The sequence below is a fragment of the Protopterus annectens genome, chromosome 1.part0 (assembly GCF_019279795.1).
Source record: "Protopterus annectens isolate FY-2018-M chromosome 1.part0, PAN1.0, whole genome shotgun sequence".
Lineage (NCBI taxonomy): Eukaryota > Metazoa > Chordata > Ceratodontiformes > Protopteridae > Protopterus > Protopterus annectens.
In genome coordinates, this window is record NC_056725.1 from 516,214,070 (window position 1) to 516,239,249 (window position 25,180).

The 25,180-nt window shown below is 41.5% G+C and overlaps 1 protein-coding gene across 1 annotated transcript in view; it reads right to left on the reverse strand.

Moving 5' to 3' along the window:
• Window positions 1–25,180, reverse strand: part of ABCC10 (ATP binding cassette subfamily C member 10) — a 1,243,619-nt gene that overhangs the window by 231,883 nt on the left and 986,556 nt on the right. Inside the window, exon 17 of the mRNA XM_044061090.1 lies at window positions 20,343–20,512. Coding sequence (XP_043917025.1) covers window positions 20,343–20,512 — 170 coding nt within the window. The remainder of the gene's footprint in view (window positions 1–20,342; window positions 20,513–25,180) is intronic.

Sequence of the window (25,180 nt, forward strand, 5' to 3'; positions counted from 1 at the left end):
AGGATGAAGAGCCCCTGATGAATGGGTCAACAGATCCGGAACTGGGTCCAGGATCCAGGGTTCTTCCAAGAGATGAAACTGGAGGAAGGGAAACCAAATTTGCCGAGGCCAGTAAGGGGCTATTAAGATCATGGTCCTTCCCAGAAATGTTGCTTTCTGTAATACTTTGGGAATCAGCGGAAAGGGAGGAAAGGCATAAAGGAGACCCAGGGGCCAATTGTGCACCAGTGCATCCCTTGGGGTATCCCCGGCAGGGGAATCAGGGCAAAGTAGCTTTTGCTTATCGTGTTTGTTAGGGTTGCAAAGAGATCGCAGCAAGGGTGGCCCCACCTGTGGAATATCCGTTCTGCTACTTGTTTCTTGAGGGACCACTCCTGAGGCAGTAGAACTGCCCTGCTTAGCTTGTCTGCTATCATACTGGATTTCCCCGGGATGTGCACTGCTATCAGAAAGCACTGGGTGGAGACTGCCCACTGTCATACTCTCATGGCCTCTTGACACAGGGGGTAAGATTTGGTTCCTCCTTGTTTGTTTATATACCAGACCACTAATATGTTGTCTGTTTGAATTGCAATTGTTCCCAGAGGTAGAGAGTCTTGAAAGGACTGCAACGCTAAAAGCACTGCTCTCATCTCCAGAACATTTATATGCAGATGAGCCTTGTGTCTCTTCCACGTGCCTTGGGCTGTTCTTCCCTGATAATGACCCCCACCCTATCAAGGAAGTATCAGTGGTCACCGTGGCTATGGGATTGGGTAGAACGAATGGATGGCCCCGACTTACATGTTGAGATGTCAGCCACCACTGAAGGTCCTTCTTGTATGTATTCGTTATAATTTGGTGTGACACTGGAAGCCCCTAAAAGGACCATTGAAAGAATAAGAGCCAATGTAGAACTCGCATGTGCATTCGAGTGAGGGGAATGGCAATGATTGCTGCCACCATCAATCCTAGAAATTCGAGTGCCATTGAGACTGGGGCTTTTTTCCTTGGAAGCAGGTCTAATATTTGTTTTCGTAAGAGAGAAATTATTTCTGGTGGCAGACAATGTCAGTGAACCTGTGTTTAGTTCTGCTCCTATAAAGATGATCTGTTGCGATGGCGATAAGGCAGATTTTTCTGAGTTGATGGTAATCCCCAATTGTTTGCAGAGATTTAAGATTGTGTCTCTCACTCGAATAAGTTGATGCTTGGTAGTGGCAGTGAGGAGCCATTCATCTAGATATGGAAACACCTGGAATCCCAACCGTCTCAGGTGAGTGGCAACTACTGCCATACATTTGGTGAACACTTTGGGGGCTGTAGTGAGACCAAAGGGCAGAGCGCAAAATTGAAAATGGCTGGCTCCCAGCTGGAAGCGTAGATGATCCCTGGATGGTCTGTCCATCTTTATGTGGTAGTACGCATCCTGAAGATCTACAGTGCGCATCCAATTGTCTTTTCCCAACAAGGGAAGTATTGATTGAAGAGTGACCATCCGGAACTTCGTCTTTTTTACTGACTTGTTTAGTCTGCTTAGGTCCAGAATAGGTCTCCAGTCCCGTTTTCTTTGGAACTAAGAAGAACCTTGAGTAAGTTCCGGATCCTCTCTGGTCTGCTGGGACTGGCTGGATGACTCTTTTGTCCAGCAACCTTTGGACCTCTAAGGCTGCTTGGTCCCTGTGACTGGGTGGAACGTCTGGGATTTTCTTTACTAGAGGGGGTGGAGTGGCAAAGGGAATTGCATAACCTCTGGATATTATGCTTTGTACCCAGCTGTCTTTTATTTTTAGCCAGGCGTCTAGGTACAAAGATAGGCGTCCTCTGACTGCCTCCAGAGATGAACAGTCGGGCCTCCTTTCAGGAGTGCTGATAGGGCTTGCCAAAGAACTGATCTCTGTTGCCTTGGTTCTGCAGACCCCCTCTGCTGTGTGGGCAACGTCTTCCATTATTACCCCCTCCTCTGCCTCTACAGGGGTTTCACCACTAGTGTTCTAGAAAGATGCTTGAGATTTACGGAACCATATCTTTCCACCTCCCCTCCCTTTGGGGTAAGTTCTATTCGGGGTAGAAAAACGTACTCCGATGGTAGACAAGGTCTTTCCGTCTTTTTCACTCCTGGTAAGTGTTTCCTTTACCTTTGGTCCGAAAAGAGACTTACTGTCAAAGGGGGTGTTAATGAAGGAAGACTTAAAAGGTTCCGCAAAGGAACATAAGTGCATCCAGTAATGTCTCTTGAGAGCGATTCCTGTGCCCGCTGCTCTGCTCACACCATCAGCTGTGTATGACAACAGATGCATGGACGAGCTCGCTATCGAATTAAGAGTGGAGAGCTGGGAAGTTACCTTGTCCGAAACCCCCACAGCTACTGTACCCTGCAGGGCATCTCCTAGCTCCTACAGTAATCTAGTAAAATGTGTGAGGTAGTTCAGCGATCGAAGGACAAAAGCCGCTGAACTAAACATACACTTCTTGTATCTGTCCATAATCCTGGATTCTCTATTAGGAGGATGAACAGATGAAGACGTCTCTGATAATTCCTTCTTGGTGGCTGCCACCACCATAGCATCAAAAGATACTCCTTTAGTAAGGTACGGTCTATCTTGAGGGCTAGTTATAAATTTGTTAAGCTTCCTGGGTACAGGCTCCGTGGTGTCTGGGGACTCCCATGCCCTTTGAGTGAATAATTCAAGCAACTCATCAAAGGGTGTAGACACCCAAGAGGTGGAGGGTTGAGATCCAAAAGCCTTCAGGAGGACTGACTAATCATCAGAAGGGTTAAGGGATTTCCAGTCACCCCTCTGTTTAAGAATTTCTAAGATATCTACAAAGGAGATATCTTCGAAGGGGAACCGTGGGGACCCTTTTGACTCATCCAAGTCAGTATCAAAAGTGACTGACTCCTGTAGGGAGTCCAGATGCTTCCTCTTGCAGAGTCTCTTCCTAGGCACATCTTCAGTGGGAGCTTCTGCAGAGGTCTCAGAAGAATATGGCTCACCCAATGGGGCTCCCTGAGGCTCAGGATCTCTACACTTCAATGGGGCATGTGATGAAGAGGCAGACACCGGTGCTTTCAGGGAGGGAGCTGCTCGAACAGATGGAGTGGTCGTCGGGGCAGACAAAGCCCTCCTCATAGCCTCAAAGGCCCCTCGGCCCCAATGAGAGGAATCCCTCAGATCCAAAGATTCGATGGAAACCATCTGTACTGGTACTGAGGGCTCCGAGCCAGAGGTTGGGGCCAAACTCACTCAAGCCGAAGCCCTAAGAAGTAAAGCTGGCACCAACAAGTCAGTCCTACTATTCTCCCAGGACCCGACTGGTGAATGTCAGGCCCAAGATCCTTTGGTCGGCGCTGAAGACATCAGAGCAGTCGGGGCCGAAAAACCTAGAGTAGGTGTCGGACCAGAGGGGTCCACGATCATCAGTTCCGCGCTCTCCAGCTCCGAGACATCTATGCAGATCAGAGGAGGAACAGAAGATGTTTGAGGAACTAAGGTCAGCTCTGAAGCCCCTGGGGTCCGTGCCAATAAAATTTTTGTCAGTGCTGGTATCTGTAGAAGCTTCTTCACCACGCAGTCCACATCCAAATCAGACAGTCTACTTGAGGCCCATGAAGAATGTGACAAAGCCATTGACTGTAATATGGGAGACTTTAAAGTAGGAGATATCGGCTCCAAGGTCGAGGACCAGCTCCTAACCATAACGACAGTCGGTTACGAAGGCTGTGGAACCGATGTCGAAGCTTAACTAGAAGCTGATTTTGAAGCAGATGGACTTTTTGTCGGTTCTGAAGTATTTTTGGAGTGCTTGTCTGACTTATCCACCGACTCTTGGAAAGAGGATTTCAGCAGACCCTTATCTATGAGTTTTCTTTTTATCTCATGCAACACTCTGGAGCTAAAGGAGTGGCATACAGCACAGTTTTTCTGCAGGTGTTCCTCACCCAAACAGTAGACACATTCAGTATGTCCATCAGTTATTGACATCTTTTGCCCACATCTTGGGCATTTTTTGAAGCCAGACTTGGCTTTTTCCTTATCCTGTTGAGACATAATTTCAAAGGTACAAAGGCACATACTAACTATAGTAAATCACAGCAACAATGCCCTAAAAAAAGAGGGCTCTAACAGTAACATGGACACAAACAAACTAGTAAAGCCTTGAGAAAAGAAGGCTCTGAGAAATTAGCTATTAATGTAAATATTTATCTGCCCTGAATAAAAAGAAGGGCTGTACTTTAACAAATAACACACACACACACACACACACACACACACACACACACACACACACACACACACACACACACACACACACAATGTAATGCTACAGATAAGTCAAGAAAGGCCTTAAAACACAGCCACTAATATCTAATTATAATATTAGTAAAGATAACTATGAGCCCTGTGAAAAGTATATAATCTAATGCAAACACACTCTCAATATGATATTCAAGATAAAGAGAAAAAAAGGCCGAAAAACATGGCCACTAATTTCTCAGTAATTAAACTAAGTGAGATAGGGATAGAAAGAAAAGAAGGCCTAAAAAAAACTGGCCCTAATAACTAACTACATTATCTAAATAATCTAATTATAGACTAAACACTCTATCTATCGATCTATCTATCTATCTATCTATCTAAATGACTAAGTAACTAAGCTATTTTAACAGCTATTTTTTGAGAAAAAATAAAGTTATTCACTGGCCAGAGCTGGTGAACGTCCAATCAAGTTGCAGAGGCAAACGAGATCTGAAGGAAGATCAGGGTGCATCATGGGATAAGGAGTTGGCCTCGAGCTGGTTGAAGACCTCATGCTTTTGCAGTTGGCTGAGTCAGAGCAGAGGATTGGCTCCGAACCCATCAGTAAGAATGAACGTGAGATAGAACAACTTCACATAATACTGTTCATACGTAACAAAAGAAACTTTTCAACAGAAAATTTTAATACTCTACTTCATAACTGTGATTGGTCTCCCCTTAGATACCTTCACCTTGATCAAGCTGTACAGTACTTTAATAACAAATTTCTAGACATTTTCAATAAATTAGCCCCCCCCCGAAAAAATGCTACATCAAAGCAAAATGGATATCCTGGCTGACCAAAGACACCAAAAACCTACTTAAACTAATGGACAAAAAATGTGGTACCGCTACCAGATGACAAAAAAATGAATGACTCTCCTCAAATATTGGCAATTATGTAACCCAGCGAAACACAAATCAAAAATGACATAAAAATACTATACAAATATACAGAATAACTAATGAAATACTCCTCAAAAGTTATGACAAGCCATCAAAAACCTTACAAACCCTGGTCAGATCACAACTTCTGACCCAACCATTTCCAATCATAATAGACCACATTTCCTCGTAGTTTAATTCCCACTTCATCAACTCCATTCTTTCTCTGATACATAACAATAAGAACTCTTCCTTAGTACTACCTATGCAAAATGACAATAAATCTTTCTATCTGAAATCTGTACCTACTAGTTTCATTAAGAAACTACTGTGCATATTCCAACCCTCCTCTCTTGCTGCAGATCAAGTACCAAATGAATTCCATAAATTAGCATCAGACACTGTCTCTTATCCAATCTCTATCTTAATCAATTGGTCTATCTCTGAACAACACATCCCAAAATTATGGAAGATTTCATACATTATCCCTTTACACAAATGGGGATCATCCACTGAACTTAACAATTATAGACCTATTGCTATCCTCTCCCCCTGTGCTAAGATCTTGGAAAAATGTATTCATACACAAATTCTTCAAAACTTTACTGATAATAATTTACTATCTCCATCACAATATGGCTTTAGGCCAAAGCACAGCACTACCACAGCTCTCATTAGTTTCACTAACACTATTAATCAGCTTAGAAATTCTGGTCTCCAAGTGTCTTCTATCTTTCTTGACATGTTTAAAGCATTTGATACAGTCTCTTATCAGAAATGTCTGTATGAGCTAGCATCTTTAAATATATCACATTCCACATTCTCCTGGTTTGAAAGTCACCTATCTGATCGCCAACAGGCAGGAAAATGGTACAATCAATTATCTTCTCTTTTACATGTCTCAGTCAGTGTTCCTCAAGGTTCCATACTTGGTCACTACTCTTCTTTATTTTTACAAATATACTCTGCTTTGCCATAAAAAAGGCTACAATTACACAATAAGCAAATGATTCCACCCTCATTTGTTCAGCTACATCCTTAACTCAGACTGCCTTTAATGAAACTGAACACTTTCTTTCTCATTATCAGCTTGTTCTCAATCCCAACAAGACTAAACTCATGCTCTTTGTTAATAACAAACCACTAGCCTACTCATCCCCTTTCTCCATCTATTCCTCTAATAACACAATAATAGAACCTGTGGCACATTCAAAACTGCTAGATGTGACCATAGATAATAACCTTAGATATGATACACATCTTTCAATCACAATAAAGTTCACATAAAACTAGGATCCCTCTACAGAATCAAGCACTTTCTTACAGACACCACTAGAAAAGCAATAGCCATTTCATACCTTCTTTCCTCTCTACTTTATGCATCTCCACTCTTCACCAACCTCAAAAAAACTGATTTAAATAAACTTGAAACTTGTTATAATAAAATAGCAAGATTTGCTTCTAACCTTCCTTATAGATCTCATCATTGTACTGCACTGCAACACCTACAATGGCTTGAACTCCCTAACCTATTTCTAAACTTCACTCATTCCATATTCTACTATCCTAACAGCTGTCCTTCTCTTAATAATCTGATTCGAACTTACTCTTGCCTTAGATCACTTAGGTCCTCCAACAAAAACCTACTAAAAGTTATCAAATCCAATAACACTTTTGGTGATTCCCTTTTCTCAAACAACAAGACAGAGCCAGCACCAGACCAGACACATTAGTGAAATCCTTTATCGTAGAACAGAGATGTCAGACCGGTTTCGGCACAGAGCCTTCATCAGTGATACTACAGACAAGTTACACTGTTTAAATATTCAAGCTCTCCCATGTCTTGAGACATCACATCTCATTTATTTAAAGCTATATTATAATTTATCATTGAGCCCTGGTGTGAAAAGTGCACCTAACTTGACAATCTATCTAGTTTCCTTATAATTTAATAAGGAATGCCAAACCCTCTTGCATTTCCTATCACCCTATACTTTATCTATGACCATAAACCTGAATCTAGCAGTAGAATGTGATTGACAGTGCCTATACAGGGCACTTGTAATGCGTTTGTTGCGAATGTCACTCATTTGTTCAGATATTCTCAAACAAAGGGGTCTGGATGTTTGTCCCACATAAAAAGAGGGACAGGTACAACTAGCCAAATAAATGACCCAGTCGGATCCGCAGTTGGCATAGAAATTAATGTCATATACTTGACCCGTATTCTGACTAGAAAATTGTTTAGACTTACAAATATGTTGACATGATGAGCAGTGCCCACATGCAGAAGTCCCAACTAGTTTCTCCCCTGTGATTAATTGATCTGCATAATTTTTGTTTATGCCATAACGTTTGTAATAAGAAAAATAAGATCCCAGTGTCTTGCCTCTATGGGAGGAAAATTGACAATATTCTGGCAATATCTGTCCCAATTCCTCATTGGCCAACAGTATATTCCAATGTTTATTAACCACATTCCTTAATAAATTAACATTGTTATTAGTCTCAATGTATCGGATTCCTTACGTTCACTCTTCTCCTTATAAGTTAACTCAGGCCTGGGTTGTTTGGAAGCCCACGCTCTGGCTGTAACAACGTCCCCCATCCTATAACCTCTATTAAGAAATCTAGAAGTAAGATCATCTCTAGAGCTGTTGAAATCTTCTTCTTTAGAACACATCCTTCTAATTCTTAAAAATTGGGACTTAGGAATGTTTCTGATTGTATGTGTGGGGTGCAGACTAGAAGCGTACAACAAATTGTTGTATTGGAGACACTTTCTATACACCATAGTGTGCAAGGTATGATCAGGTTCTCTCACAACCTTGACATCTAAATAGTTAATTTCCTTATAACTATAAGAAAAGGAAAATTCGATACCCCATTTGTTATCATTCAAATATTGTTTGAACTCCCATAGATATTCAATATCCGCACGCCACACCAACCGTCATCTAGAAATCTCCTCCATTTGTCGATTTCTGGCAAGTAAATATTATGAGCCTCATTGTAAATTAGTTCTTCCTCTATATAGCCCATAAAATGATCTGCATAAATAGGTGCAAATGAGGCCCCCATAGCTGTCCCCTGGGTTTGCCAATAACAACTCCCTTGAAAATTATAAGGAAACTAGATGGATTGTCAAGTTAGGTGCACTTTTCACACCAGGGCTCAATGATAAATTATAATATAGCTTTAAATAAATGAGATGTGATGTCACAGGAAGTGGGAGATCTTGAATATTTAAACAGTGCAACTTCTTGTCTGTAGTATCACTGATGAAGGCTCTGTGCCGAAATCGGTCTGACATCTCTGTTCTACAATAAAGGATTTCACTGATGTGTTTAGTCTGTTGCTGGCTCTGCTTTGTTGTTTGGAACTGTACTCTGCCATTGCACCTGCCGTACTTGCAAGCTGCTGCTTTGTAAAGATTTCCTTTTCTAAACCAAATCACACCTTAGGCTGAAAATGTTAACTATAAAAACCACAAGAACTTTTATTCACAAAAAACAGCAAAGCTTTCAGGCGTAGCCCTTCCTCAGTGCAATTTAAACAATCATAAGTAATGCTTCACCTAAACAGACATCATTAAAAGGTTCATGTAACAAAACCCTCCAATCCTAACATTTTCAGCCTAAGATTTGATTGGTTTTGTTCCGGTATCTTCATGGCTGGTTCACCACGGTTAAATCTTTTTTGGTTTGTTTGATTTCCTTTTTTTCAAACCACATATCCAATCTATGGAATTCACTACCTCAAGAAATCCTAAACACTGCTAACCACTCCAAATTCAAATATCCTCTGAAAGCTCACCTTAACAATAATTGGCTGTGCTCTTGTACCAAACCTGGCTAAAATTGATATTCCTATCCTATATTCCTGCACACTATGTCTCTCTATGTGCTACTATGTTCCAGCTATACTACGTGCATACTTTTCTACCCTTCTATTGATTTCTCTATATTTCCCTCTTTCTCTATATATATTTTGTGATTTCTTATTTTAATTTCACTTTTACCTGTCAATTAATACATGCCTAACATGCTTTCAAAATTATATTTTCTACCAAATGTTTCATTGCATTGTAAATATTTAGTTCACAAACAAATATTTATTTTTGTTAACCCTTATCTTTGCTTATAATTTTTGGAAATTTTGTAATTCTGAGTAAATGCTATGCATATTTTTGTATTTATGTAATTATTTAATTATTTATTTTTTATGTATTTTTTGAATGTTTTGTTTTTTGGAGACTTTCTCCCCAGGCCTCCACTGAAAATGGGCAATTGCCCAGTTGGACATTACCAGTAAACAAAGGTAAAATAAAAAAAATAAGTAAAATAAAATACAATAAAAAAATAAATATTCCAGCTGTAGCATTTGTACTGATTAGTAATTAAAATAACTGCATTTTTTTTCTAACAGCAAATCATATCTTGAGCTGAATACATCACTAAAAGGAGGCAGACTATGCTCCCTGAATCATGGCAATGTGTGATAAATTAAGACCAGAGGGTAGTAATAACTCTGATATCCCCTCTAACAGATTGCCAGGGGTAATATTCAAAGCTTGTTTTGTTCAGCATCAAAACTGCATTTTACAAAGACAGACCAATTATACAGAACCTGTCACTGAAAATTCCTTGCCTAAACAATCTGCCACCTTCCTAGAAGAAATTATTCCTGGAGTACAAATGTAATTTCCTGCTTACTTCTTGGTATGAGGAAATACAGAAAAGATAGCATTAAACTAAGGACACTGTGTCACAACTAAAATACTTATAGATTATAATTTAAACTGATAAAATATGAAAATATGTTCTGCTTAAGTGCTGGCAGTTAAGTACATTTTGAATAAGGGCTAGTGAATTAGTACTGTTATAAGATAGGAATAGTAGATCTCTACTGTCTGAGATCCCAGGCATGAGCCAGAGTCCAAGGAATGCACAACGGCTGCAAAGAGAAAAATATCCCAATTACCACTTACTATGTCAAACCAAATCTATCAAAGCCCATTCAGTCAAACCCAGAAGACTAAACTGACAATCTACTGCTGGTTTCTTCTGCATGGAAGGAAAGAGGACTCAAAAATTTCTCATGCAAGAGGATGCAATGCCTGCAATTCCCTAAATAATACAGCTAACGTCAATGTGGCCAAACCTAAGAGTAAATTTTAAAAGTTGTAAATAGTTTCTTATTTGGTCTCCTGAATGCATAAATAAACATCAGTGAACCGGTTGTTTTTGTAGAAAATGACATTCATTAGCAACTCAGAGGTGTTTAAATTAGGCAAAGCTAATGAAGAACATTTTACATAATAAAAAGGCAATCCCCATGTTAATGCTGCATCATTACAAGGTCTGTCTGTTGGGACAGAGGAACAGGGTTGCTACGTGATGACCAACATGTAAGCCCTGAGCTATTTTAAAAAAATATGTCCTGAGTTATCCTAAATTTAAAAGATCTTACCTTTAAATTTCACATATTAATTTGAGCTTTCAGCTGATCAAAGTTTAGTTGTCTTGATCTTTAAAAAACATTGATGATTCAAAGAGAGGGGAGTTCACTAGTACAACAGAAAGAGGAGGCTGCTGTTACCGACACTTCGAAAGAAAAACATGTCTGACCTGTTAGAAAAGCTAGACTGGAAAAGGGCCTACAGAAAACAGTTTCATAAAAAGAGTTGTAAGCTGATGGGAGCAAAGTAATTTCTAAAAACTGTTTACTAAAGGGCTTGACAAACTATAGTATTATAAACTGCTGCTTGTTAAAAGACTATGCTATAGCGAACCAAAACTGAATTTGCTGTTTGTTAAGAGACTGCTACATACTGGAGACAAAAAAAACATCTGCTATCCAAGACTGTGAAATTCTGAAAAGTAAAACATAAATGCTGCTTTTATGATTTATGTTGAGTGAAGTCAATTCACTGTTTCCCAAATTCTTAAGTTTTTACTGTTGCCTTAAGAAGACAATAGTTTTATTAAAAATATTGGATCATTAAAAGTGTTTTTTTGTTTGCTATGTAAAATGTCTTGTGTAGTGCATTCAAGTCCAGAAAACTAAGCATATAAGCAAACTAAGCATGACAAAAAGTTAATTGTGTCACACATGGTGGAGATATCGGAGAAATTAATACTCAAGTAAGTTATGGTAATACGGTCATTGAGGAAAACGTAGGAAGTTTCAGAAGCCTTGCTTCAGAAAGTACAGCTGTTTAAGAACTTACCATAACAGTGAATGTCCTACTGATCACTGTTGCAGTATTCCAAACTGTTGGGTTTTCTCACCAAATAACCTGGATGTCTGAACAGGGTACTTTGGTGAGATACCCCAACAGTATGGAATAATGCAGCAGTGATTTAAGGAACGACATTGCTGCTATATAACATGCTTTCCAACATCATCAAAACATTAACTGATTGCTAAAGAAACTAACTGAACTTTGCAATCCTTGCTCAGCCACCAAGAGAAACTTTTAGTTATGTACTCACCATAACTTCAGATGTTTGGGATCCATCTCGCCTACATTCTGACTGATGGGTTCGGAGCCGATCCCTCGGCTCCGACTCGGCATGCTTATGCCAAAGAGCGAAGTCTCTTATTGGCTGAGCTTACTATATCCCAGGATGCACCACTACCAGTCCCCCAGATCTAGTTTGTCCGCATACATGCACACATGCACGCTCTGCTTATATAACATCGTCAGATGAAACAAGATAAAACAGTAGAACTCAAAACCGTTCAATCTCTTCTGATCTCCAAGGCAGGGGAAGGAGGGTGGGTATTAGGAATGTAGCGAGATGGATCCCAAACATCTGAAGTTATGGTGAGTACATAACTAAAAGATGTTATGTGATCCTATCTCGCCACATTCTGACTGATGGGACAGCGTCCTAGCACCTGAATCCTGGGTGGCTCACTGGAAAACACTCCTGAGTACCGTGGAACCAAATGATGCTCGCCTTTAGATGCCACATCCAATTTATAGTGGGAAATGAAAGTGTGCGGATTGGACCAAGTAGCAGCACAAATCTCCGAGATAGCAAGCTTGGAATGAAAAGCTATAGAAGTCGCCATAGCTCTGGTAGAGTGAGCTTTGATAGGCGTTGTAAGTTGCTTATTCAAGAAGAATAAGCCTGAGTTATACAATCTCTAATCCATTTGGAGATAGTAGCTTTTGTGATGGTTTTGCCCAATTTATTGTCTGAAAAGGACACAAACAATTGGTCTGACTTACGAATTTGTTGAGTCCTGTCTAAATAGAAGCGCAATTGCCTGTGAACATCCAATTTATGGAGAGTGTATTCTGCTTCATTGGAGAATTTTGGGAAGAAAACTGGTAGCTCTAAGGATTGTTGGAGACAGAAATTAGAACAGACCTTTGGAACAAAGTATGGATTAGGCCTAAGTGATACTCTATCCTTGTGAAATATCAAGTACGGTGGTCTGATAGACAGGGCTTGAAGCTCTGAAACTCTTCTTGCAGAAGTAATTGCAACTAAGAAGGCCGTTTTCCAAGACAGATATTTTAACTCACATGTAGCAGCCGGTTCAAAAGGGGAGGATGTTAACGCACAAGCACCAAGTCAAGGTCCCACGGAGGCAGGATGAAAAACTGGGGTCTTAACAGACCCGCACCTTTAATGAAAGTTTTGCATAGTCTGCTGCTCATCAATGGAGGATCCATGGACTCGTGGAATTTAGAGATAGCCGCTAGTTGGACTTTAATAGTAGAGACAGAAGATCCTTGATTAAATAGGGATGTCAAGAATTTTAAAACCTCTGGGATAGGAGCAGTGATAGGGTCTAAGCCCCTGAGTTGAGCCCAGATAGCAAACCTCTTCCACTTACTGAGGTACAATTTCTTAGTGGTGGGTTTGTGGGCCGAAGATAAAATGTGAATAACTTCCGGGTCTAATGTGTGACTTCTGACTAAAGTCGGAAGTGGAGGAGCCAAGCTGTCAACTTCAAGGAGTGAAGGGACTGATGCTGTCGTCCCGACTGATGAATTAACAGATCCGGAATTAGGTCTAAAGTCCACGGATCATCCACCGCATGTTTCTTCAGGTAAGGAAACCATACCTGACGAGGCCAGTATGGGGCAATCAGTATCATTGCGGACCCCAATTGAGAAGCTTTTGAATGACTTTGGAGAGAAGTGGAATCGGAGGAAAGGCATAAAGTAGCCCTGTTGGCCAAGGTTGTGCTAGAGCATCCATAGCTACTTCTCCCTGATGTGGAGTCAAGGAGAAGAACCTTTTGCACTTCGTGTTTAGTGGGGTTGCAAATAGGTCGCAGCACGGCGTCACCCATCTCCGGAAAACCTGAGCTGCTACTGTTTCGTTTAGGGACCACTCGTGAGGAGAGAGAATTGTCCTGCTCAATTTGTCTGCCAATATATTTGATTTCCCCGGAATGTGGGTCGCTACCAAAAAACGGTTGGTAGCTACAGCCCATTCCCACACCCTCATGGCCTCTCTGCAAAGGGGGTAAGATCTGGTCCCTCCTTGTTTGTTTAGATACCAGACCACCGACATGTTGTCTGTGTGGGTGGCGATGATGCCCTGAGGAAGAAACTTGTGTAAGGCCTGTAGGGACAGAAGTACAGCCCTCATCTCCAACACATTGATGTGGAGAAGAGCTTTGTCTGGAAGCCAGGAGCCCTGAACTAATCTGCCCAGACAATGCCCCCCCCCACCCTATCTGGGAGGCATCTGTTGTCAGGGTAACCACTGGAGAGGGAATAACAAAGGGGCTTCCTTGATTTAGATTGGATGTCTGAAGCCACCAGCGAAGGTCCCGTTTGCATGTTCCTGTAATCATGATGGGATGATTGAGGGGAAGGTCCTGAAAAGACCATTGAGTTGACAATAGCCACTGAAGAATTCTCATGTGCAATCTTGCCAGAGGAACTAGAAGAACCGTGGCAGACAATGAACCTAAAACTTGTAGGACCATCCTGGCTGGGGCTTTGGATCTTGAAATCAGAGCTTGAACTTGGCCCTGTAAAGTTTGGATCCTTTCGGTAGGAAGAAAACGCATCAATTTTGAGTCTATCTCTGCTCCTATAAACCTTATGCGTTGAGAGGGCAGCAAGACAGACTTTGACCAATTGAATGTAATCCCCAGGGTAGCACCCAGGGAGATGGTGGCTTTGAGGTTGTCCATTAGTAGATGCCTGGTGGTGGCAGTCAGGAGCCAGTCGTCCAGATAGGGAAACACTTGGAATCCAAGACTCCTCAGGTGAGCAGTCACTAACACCCTGGGGGCTGTGGTGAGACCAAAGGACAGTGCACAAAATTGGAAATGACTGACTCCCAGGCTGAAGCGCAGATACCTCCTGGATGCCTGATGTATCGGTATGTGATAATAGGCGTCCTTGAGGTCTATGGAGCACATCCAAACATCCTTCTCCAACAATGGGAGAATGGATTGTAACGTGACCATTCGGAATTTGGATTTCGTGACGGATTGGTTCAGTCTGCTGAGATCCAATATTGGTCTCAGGTCCCCTGTCTTTTTTGGCACTAAAAAGAACCTGGAGTAATTTCCGGATCCGATCTGGTCTGTGGGGACCGGTTGGATGACTCCTTTTTCTAGCAGCTTTAAAGCTTCTGCGGCTGCAATTTCCCTTTGACTGGGTGGTGGGTCCGGGATTTTTGGACGGTGGGGTGAACATGTGAATGGGATGGCGTAACCTCCGGCAATGATCCGAAGCACCCATCTGTCCTGAGTGATTGACTCCCAGGCTTTTAGGTGCTTGGCAAAACGGCACCCGAGCAGCACAGCCGGGCAATCCCTCATGATGTGTGGGAGGCTGAAGAGCCACGAAAGGACTCGCGGTCTCCAGAATTGCGGGGCCCTCTGCCGCCTCTGGGACGGCGTCTCCCAGAAAAATTTCCCCGTCCTCTGCCTCTGGAAGGGGAATCTTCCTGCTGTTGAGAAAAAACTTACGTGATTTACGGAACCACATCTTCCCCTCCTTTAGCCTTGGGATAAGGCCGAAAGGAGTGGAATAACGGCACCTACGGCAGATAAAGTTTTTCCCTCTTGCTCACAGCGGTAAGGGTGTCTTTAACCTTAGGTCCAAACAAAGTGGACCCAACAAAGGGAGCGTCGAAGGAAGACTTGAAGGCCTCCATGAACTGACACAGCGGAGCCAGGCTTGTCTCCGTGAGCCACGCCTGTGCCTGCCGCTCTACCCGCCTTCGGCCGCATAGGAAATGAGCCTCATGGACGAGTTAGAAATTGACGTGGGATAGCCAACTGAGAGCTAACCGACTGGGCTAGCTGCTCAGGTAGGTTACCCGAGAGGGAATCTGACAGATCCTTGACCAGATCCCTCTGAAGCCTGGTAAAATGTGCCAAATAATTCAGAGACCTTAAAGTAAAGGCCGCTGAAGTCAGGGTGCGCTTCCACCTGTCCATGCTCCTAGACTCCTTATTAGGAGGATGGACGGACGTTGAAGCCTCTGCCACGTCCTGTTGTGTAGCAGATGCCACCACCATGGCATCTACAGCCACGCCTTTAGTGAGGAATTCCTTCTCGGTGGGGCAGACAAAAATTTATTAGGACGAGAAGGGACTGGTTCCACGGTATCTGGATGTTCCCACGCCCTTGACAAACTAAATCCAGGAGCTCGTCAAGGGCGGAGACACCCAGGAGGCGGAGGGCTGAGCCCCAAAGGCCTTGAGGAGCACTGACTCATCAGCAGAGGGGTTTGGATATCCAGCCGCCTCGTTGTTTGAGGATCTCTAAGATGTCTGCAAATGAGACATCATCCGAGGACGACTGGGACCCCTCCGCATCATCAAGATCAGTGTCCGATGTAATAGACTCGGGGAGTCCACGTGCTTCCTCTTGCACGATCTCTTCCTTGGGGTTCCTCTGAAGACAACTCAAGAACCCTCAGGAGGAGGGGAACCCCAATGGGGTAACCTCAGGCCCAGGGGCTCCGCTGCCTACGGACAGGGGAACTGCCAAAGACCCAGTCTCCACGCCCAGGGAAGGTGCCGGTAAAGCCGGAGAGATGGCAAGAAGACTTGGCCAAGGCATTCCTCATAGCTCTGAAAGCCGGACCCCAGAATCCTGGGAGTGTCCGGTCCCGAGCCATGATAGCCGACGGAAGTCCCGCAGCCAAGCACCGAGAGGGAGGCTCGGAACCGATAGCATAGGTCCCAAACATCACCCCGGGTCCAGCCGAAGAAGTCCGTGTACCAAACTCAGACCCAAGGCCGGGTTGGAGTAAGGGTCGGAGCCGACCCTAAGATCTCCACCGGCTCCAACAGCACCTGCTCCGACGGAGCCAAGCGGTCGGAGGAGGAATAGCAATGGGATGGGCCTGGGCTATCGGCTCCGAAGCCAACTGGGTCGGAGCCAAACAAAATTTTGAAAGACTCGGGACTACAACAGTCTTTGGAGCACCCTGTCTATATCTGAATCCGACATCCTCAAGACCGAGAGGATACTGAACGGGTTCGAGATGGCCTCTCCAACGGCCCCAAAGGGCTAGGGGACCGGCTCGGCGACCCGATGACTATCGGCGCCAGGAATACCACACTAGATTCCATCGGTGCCGAGGAGGACTTGGCCGAGGAGAAGTGTCTGAGCGGGCAACCTTGTCGGCTCCGAGACCAGTGGAGCCGAAGGTGACCCGCCTCTCGATGCCCCAGCCATCGGCTCCGAAGCCAGAGGAGTCGAGACTGGTGGCATCGAGGCAGACCGTTCTGCCCTCAGCTCCGAAGTCCTTGGAACCGAAGGAGAAGCCTGCCTATGTCTTTTGGCGGTCGGATCCGACGGACTGGTCGGAGCCGACATCCTTTTCTTTTTAGTTGGAGAAGGAGAGGATGCCAGAGCTTCTTCAAAGGAAGGTTTTATTAACCCTTTAAGAATAAGTTTATTCTTCCTCTCCTGGAGGACCCTTGAGGAAAAAGCGTGACACACACTGCATGACTCTTGTAAATGTTTTGCACCCAAACAATACACACAGAGCGAGTGATCGTCTGTGATGGACATTTTGAAATTACATTTGGTGCATTTTTTAAAGCCCGAAGGCCTAGGATTCTGAGACATTATAGCAACAAAAAAATCAGTAATCCCTGACAGAAAGGAACTATCCACTGACTTTCTGTTTTACTGACACTACCTAATAATCGGTTTACAGTTGCCGATTAGGTAAAGAAACTGTAACAAATAACTAAAGGGTACTTTGAAACCCTCTAAGGTTTAAGGGGGTTGACTGACCGGGAAGGCCCTAAGATGAAGGAGGCCTAAAATCAAAATCAACGCCCAATCACACAACAAAGTCTTCTCACAAACTCCAAACACACACAAAAGTGAAGAATAGCCGTTAAAACAGCTTTTTATGACAAGAACAGCAAAATTCTGACAGAAAAAAGTTAGTAAAATTACTACTCAGCTCAGCCAGCTCGAGACCACGTCTTCGCAGGTTAGCGGCAAACGAGATCTGGGGGACTGGTAGTGGTGCATCCTGGGATATAGTAAGCTCAGCCAATAAGAGACTTCGCTCTTTGGCATAAGCGTGCCGAGTCGGAGCCGAGGGATCGGCTCCGAACCCATCAGTCAGAATATAGGCGAGATAGGATCACATAACATCACATCATTATCCTCATGTGTGCTCAACTGAAAAAAATGTGAACATTTATTTACTTATTTCATTTGCTTAACATGAAAAGCCAAAGAACAACTATCTATATCCTACAACTGAAGGTCTCTACCCTGGCCTAATGATAGCAATACATTTTTATAATTATTTCAAAATATCTTTTGTTAATTCCCTAACTCTTTCTGCCACAGAAAAAATCTAACAATTTTTTTAGCATTTCAAGCAAATTCCACTGTTCATTGTACAATATTTCACCCACCCTCGTTAGTATAAGACCTCTTCTTTTATCATGATTCTCTTTAATATTTTAAAACTTTTCATCCCATTTTCTCCTACAATCTATGTACAATGTCATACATGATTACATTTCTTAGCTTTTCAATTGTATATGCATTATCTATTCCTATATCCTCTAAACCTATTACCTGAAATAAAAAAATGCTCCAGAGTTTCTTCAGTTATACATACTTTCACATAACGCTTTCTTTTTTCATATACTATATACTTTTAATTTCCTTTCACAGGTAACTTGAAGTCTCCATATGAAGTCATTCAATTCAAGTGATTGTTTACATATTGCTTGTTTTTTCTTATTCCTTTTTTACACTGAAATTTTCATACCCATTATCTAAATATTTTGTGATTATTTTTATACAATTCAGTCCGGTCAACTCTGCCTCTGGTTTCCTTTTTCATTTCAGTAACCATCCCTGCCATTTCTCTAGTCAACCCCAAACTGCATCTGACACTCCCCACCTCCCCTCTCCATACATCCTTACATCTGACTTCAGATCCATCACATCCAAGGACATATACCCTTTCTCCTTGATCAGATAAAACTTGATATCTGGTACTGACAACCTTCACCCATGTTTTATTTGTTACTATAGAGACATCATAACCCCACTGAAACACATCTACAACCTGTGTATTACACTTAATACTATGCCCAATATCTGGAAAAATGCCATCGTAAAGCCTCCCTAAGAAACCCAACCCCTCCAATTCTCTCTAATTCATCATGCTTTCCACCCATTTCTATTCTCCCTATCCTTGGAAAGATTCTAGAAAATTGCTTTATTTGCAACTCACTCAACACATCAACCACTACCACCACCTCTCTCAAAAGAAGAATGACTTTTGCTCTGGTCTCAGTACTTCCACAGCTACCTGGACATTCTGCAACAACATTCTTCTTAGAATGGACAAAGGCATAATTACTGGAAATTTTTTTTATTGATCTCACCAGTGCCTTTGACCTTGTCAATCACCCAATTATCCTAGAACATCTTACTGAAACAGGCATTAGTGACGACACACTGACCTGGCTTAAAAATTACCTCTCTAACCGCCACTTCTCAGTTAATTTCAATTCATCAGCCTCTGCATCAGTCCCTGTGCAGAAAGGTGTCCTAAAGAATCTATTCTGGCACCTCTCTTCTTTTCTACCTACATTGACAAACTTTGTGTTTTGGCATACCCCATTTTTCTCTCCTGTGTTATGCTAAAGACATGGTCCTTCAACTCCAACCATTCTGTCTCTTCTCTTGTACTTGAACTTCAGGCTGATTTTCATGAACTTATTCAATGGGTCAGTAATAAACAATTACGACTAACCCCCTCTAAAACAAAAACAATGCTTTTTGGCACTATGCTCTATACACAAACCTCTAAATTTCACTTCATCACTTCATTCAAGTACCTAGAGATTTGGTTTGACCCCTTCCTAAAATCCCAATTCCACCCGGACCACACACACACAAAAATCAAATCTCTCCTATTCTGGGCTAATAGGACCTCAAAGTCCCTTGCTCCAGTAATGGAGAATGAGTGAGCTAACAACCAAGGCTGATGGTTGACAGCAATGGCAAAGACTGAAAAAAAAGTTATATCAGTATAAGGTTTTGCACCAAAATACATATGTGAACAGATTACTTTTATGTTAAACCCTAGCAGATTTACCATAGTGTTGACAGCACATACCTATTCCATGGTTGCTCCATCCTTTGCCCTTTTTATCACCAACGGACATACTTTCCTGTACAAAGTCATTTATTTCACGTCTGTGCAACCTCTGCATTTATTGTCAACATTCCTGAAGTACCTTTCCTGCTTCCTCCTTTTTTTGTTGCACATGCTGATGACATTATCACATTTTTTTCTGTGGAACAGAAGTTTTTTTTCAAGCTTCACCAGTCATAGTATTGCTAGTTGCCTTCCAGTGATCGCAGCTTTGAGTATTTCATCATCCAGTCCACCATTAGACAAGGCAGTAAAATCAACTTCTGAATTAGTTATGGGACCTCTTCCACCTCCATCTCTCCTTCTCTCCTCCTTTCCCTATCAGTCTCTGCCATCATGGTGCACAGTCAGCAGACCCATTCCCACAATCAAAAAGAGCTGGAGAATTTCCCTGGTACTCTGGCCAAATTCCCCTAGTCAGTATTAATACCATATCAGGTCTCCCTGAAAACAGGCCACTGGCCTAGTCAAAACGACATACATATGTACATACTTAAATATACAGACAGACAAATAAACTTACCTGGGTCTACACTTCTGGTGACATGTTGAATGACAGCTATTGTAGCGATTCCAGTTATCACTAAAATGCCAATCATCTGTAGACGGATATCTAGCCACTGTACAGCAGCATTGCAAGCGAAAAGACAACGAAGGTTAACCTCCAGTCGAGTTTCATTCTGCTCTTCAAACCTAAAATAATTTGTGTTGTTATATTTAAGTTTGATTTTATAAAACACAAAGTTCTCATATGCATACTGTCAAGATTACAAATACACCTCTAGGTAGCATGCCATTCAGCCTGCACTCAAGGTAGAACAAGAGTTCTATGCTCTTCATCCTAATGGCTTCTGAGGCTCACACTGACCCATAAGGCAGAATGACTGCCAATAAAGGTTTTCTTTTTCACTCAACCCCTAGGTTCACTGAATACCACTCTAACAGCCGTACTTTTTGCAGACATGGCACAACTTATTAAGGCTCTCCTTTTACAAATTGGGAACTGTAATCAAATGTTCTAAATAGATTCTCCCAATCCTAAATGAGAGCCCAACTTGGGAGTGTATTTGACAAATTTGCCAAACACTTCAGTAAAAGTACTGGATGGGAGGACATGCTTACCTCTTTATTCTCCCTAAAGTTTGCATACTATTCAACTTTCTCATAATGCCAGCTTGTGACAATATCTAAATTTCATTTCTAAAATGTCTGCCTCTTAAGTGACTATACTATCCATACTCCTAAACTGAATACAGCACTGTGTCTTATCTATGGTATATTTTATTTATGACAAAGATAGCAAGACCCTTTCTTACCAAACTGAATCAAACCAAAACTGACTACACAATGCAATTAAAGGGTAAAGCGGATTATTTCAAAATCATTACATGGGACAATACAAAGTCATGCTAATAAGTCAGCTTAACAGGCAAAACTGGTTTACTCATTTACATGTCACCAAAAACTAGGAGGACAGGACTTGGAACCTATCATTAATCAAGCTGAATGTACGTTAAATCGAACTGTAGACAGACAACTTGAATTTGCACTGTATTTCTTCAAAATTAAGAATGCTGAATGAAGTAAAGGATTTAATAAAGTGCTAGCAGTAGGACCTGGGCAATAGTATGTCCAAGCTCTCTCAATACAAATTAAAAACTTCCAAACTAGCAAGTAAGTCAACAGCCAAAAGAAAATCTTAGAAGCCTTTTCTCAGTGCTATATCACACTAAAGTCTGGCAAAAGAACATTAAAAAGGGAAAACTGCAGCTATGGCTTTTTTCTTATGATATCCATGTACTCACTCTTATGAATCACAAGTCATCTCCGTGTCATGAATGGATATATTACTGAACTCAGCCACGGTGACCTGGAGTTCAAGTAGTGGCATGATGGAGCTAGCAAGCATGGATGTTCATGCCTATCCCAGGTGGGTATGGTTCACGGCTGGCTCGCTAATGCTCAGGGGCAAGACGAGGCTTGCCTGAGGCATTGAGACAGTGCAGGGAGAACTTGGGAAAATCACCTCCCAAGCCAGTGTCAGTAGGTTTTGCAGTCACATGAAAAGGGGTGTACATGCTGGGAGGGAGTTGAGGGGCACAGGTAGGCCCCCGAGGTGAAGCTGTTGTTCTCATAACCTCCAGGGGTGGGCTTATGGTCATAAACAATATGATACCGGAGGACAGCTAGAACTGAAAAATTATGGTGAACCAGACAAGCAATCAGACCCAAAACTCTGGGCAACCAGAAAAACACCAACTTCCAACACTTGAAATGGTGCCTAATAAAACATTTAATAAATTTTAGTTCAGCACTTTAGTCCTTCAGAACTGAAGTTAAAATGTTCACAAGCTACATTTAAAGTACAAAACAACCTACCACAAATAACTAATCAAAGGATCCCTTAAAAAATGATCAAAATATATAAATCGAAATCCTTATAAAAATCTCAGTTTTGCTGAACATAATTTTAAAACACTCAAAGTAGAAATAGAATAATTTAAACCTGACATTTCACCTAAGTTGCCAAGTTAACTCCCTAAATTCCAATCTTGACTCCCAGGCTCCACCTCTGACATCTTTAATTACCTGTTCTAATACAGCAAATTTAAAACGTTCAGTGCTCTTTATGCCTCCTAAACATGTAAGGGTATGCCTATAAAGAGCATTATTCTTATTACACTTGCTGACATCATAAATATGTTCATATAGGGGCAGATTCAATAATGCCTACACTAAGTGAACACGATATGTATTCAATAAAATTCTTATCACATTTGTTGTGCTTTCTAGTCACTCAGAAAGATTATACTAAGTGTACATGTAGTCTACACTTTGTGGTAACCTTTATGAATCCCTGTCGATATTTAAAATTGCAAGAATCTCAGTAGGAAAACTAAAAGTAGGAGGAAGAAGGTGCAAGTTATGTCCATGTTGTCTGTTCACTCAGAACAGTGTACACTTAGTGTAGGCTTTATTGAATCTGGCCCATATTCTTTTTCTAAAACACATTCTGTTTTGTTTACATAAAAAGATTTACAGTCTACACAAAAGGCAATATAAACTACTCCTGAAGTAATAAATGATTGGAACTATGCAATCTTCCCAAACATATTTACAATGACTACATATACCTCATTTTTGTTATGTTTAATAATATGGTCCATATTTCCAGTGATGTCTGGCCTGTTAGGTGTTTCTAAAATATTCCTGAGGTTGTTAGACCTTTTATATACAAGACTAAGCTTCTTACCCAATACTTTAAACAATGCCAAATCAGCCTTAAAAACAGCCCAATTCTTCTCAATAATCTTCCTGAAAAACAGGGAATTATTACACTACTGAAGTATTACTGCCCTCTCATAAATAGGGGGCTTTTGAGGAAGCTTGCTTATATTAACGGGAGTAGTATTTAGTCCTAACAATGGTTTAAACCTTTCAGTTCTGGCCTCCTTTACATCAGAAATGATTTCTTCAAAAACATTTTTTGGGTAACCCCTTTGCATGATCTTACTATGAAGAACTTCTACCTCCTTCATAAAAGCCTCATCATTAGATGTCATTCTAGACAACTAACCAGTTGACCCTTAACAAGACTTTGTTTTTGACTTAAGAGGTGATTGCTCTTAAAATGCAAGTACGAGTTTGAAAAAGTAGGCTTTCTGCAGATCTTCGAAGAAAAACCTTTTTGCCCCTTTTCCACAGTAACATCCAAATAATCAACATGACCAGTTTATGAATGTGTGTAAACTTCAAAAAAAGTGGAGGTAGAATTAACGTATTCCAGAAATTGATGCATCATGTTCTCAGTGTCTATCCAAAAATGCATATGTCATTCAAGAACCTACAATACTTGGTCTAACTAAGGTAATTTGAATTAAAAACGTAGTCTAATTCCCATTTTAACACAACCATGTTAGTGTTTACAGAAGTACATGTAGCGCCCATGGCCACACCTTTGATTTGCTTGAAAAATTCACCCTCAGAATATAAAAAGCTATACTCTAAGACCAATTCCATTAACCCCACTAAAACTCAAATCTTATACTGTCCACAAAAAAAATCACGCAAGCATAGAATTTCATAAAACACAGCTAACCCAGTCTGGTGTGGTATGCTAGAAAAATAGGTCTGCTATGTCGATAGTTAAAAAAGAGATAGTTTTATTACACAAATCATCAGAAATACATAATAAAAACTTCAAGAGTCTTTTAAAATATGGTTCCAAATGTTCTGAAAAGGTTTTAAGCTTCTATCAATAAAGACTGTTAAAGGGTAGGTCTTGGAACCCGCTGGGGTCGGTATCAGTCTTAAAGGAGAGTTATTTTCGTCCTTGTCCCCTTTAGCTATACCAAAACAGTATGAATTATAGAACTTTTGTTGGTCAAAGATTGATACTCATCTTAACTGATGACACTCTGCATGACAGAATAAAACAAAAAAAAAAAGTTATACACTTACCATAACATTCCATCTGAGTTGTTCATCTCGCCTTCATTCTTACAAATGAGTTCGGAGCCGATCCCTCAGCTCCGAGTCGGCCGCTTTCACAAGCTCAAGGTTTTCGAGTAGCTCGAGGCCAAGTCCCTATCCCATGATGCTCTCTGCCTCACCTCAGATCTAGTTTGCTGATCCCAACATATACAACATAAGAAAACATGAACATTACTCCAGCCAGAGTAAGAAATCCTATACAAAGACCCAACAGACCCCAAATCTCTTACTCATTCTTCAAGAAGCCTGGAGGGGGTAGGCAGGAGGGAATGTAAGAATGAAGGCAAGATGAACAACTCACATGGAATGTTATGGTAAGTACAGTTCACTTATGTGAAGTTGTCCAATCGCGCTGTTCATTCTTACAAATGGGTAGCGTCCCAAGCACCATTCATCCTGGGTGGCTCACGGGAGTATATTCCTGAGGACAGTGGAACCAAAGGAAGCCCTGTCCCTGGAGGCCTTATCCACTTTGTAATGCGTAATGAAGGTATGTGGCTTTGACCAAGTGGCAGCTGCACATATTGTGTCTAACGGCAGTTTAGCCATTTAAGCTGAAGAGGTAGAAACAGCCCTTGTGGAATGTGCCTTCACGTTCTGTTCCAACAGTTGATTCACGGAAGAATATGTGAATTGTATACAGTCAGTCAACCATTTGGAAATAGTGACTTTTGACACCGGTAGCCCTTTCTTGGTATCAGAATGAAAGACAAAAAGTTATTCTGATTTTCTAAATTCTTTGGTTCTATCCAAATAAAATCTGAGTTCTCTGTGAACATCAAGTTTATCCAACATATACTCCAACTTGTTGGAATGGTTCCTGAAGAAAGTTGGGAGTTCAATAGTTTGATTTAAATTAGCTTCTGA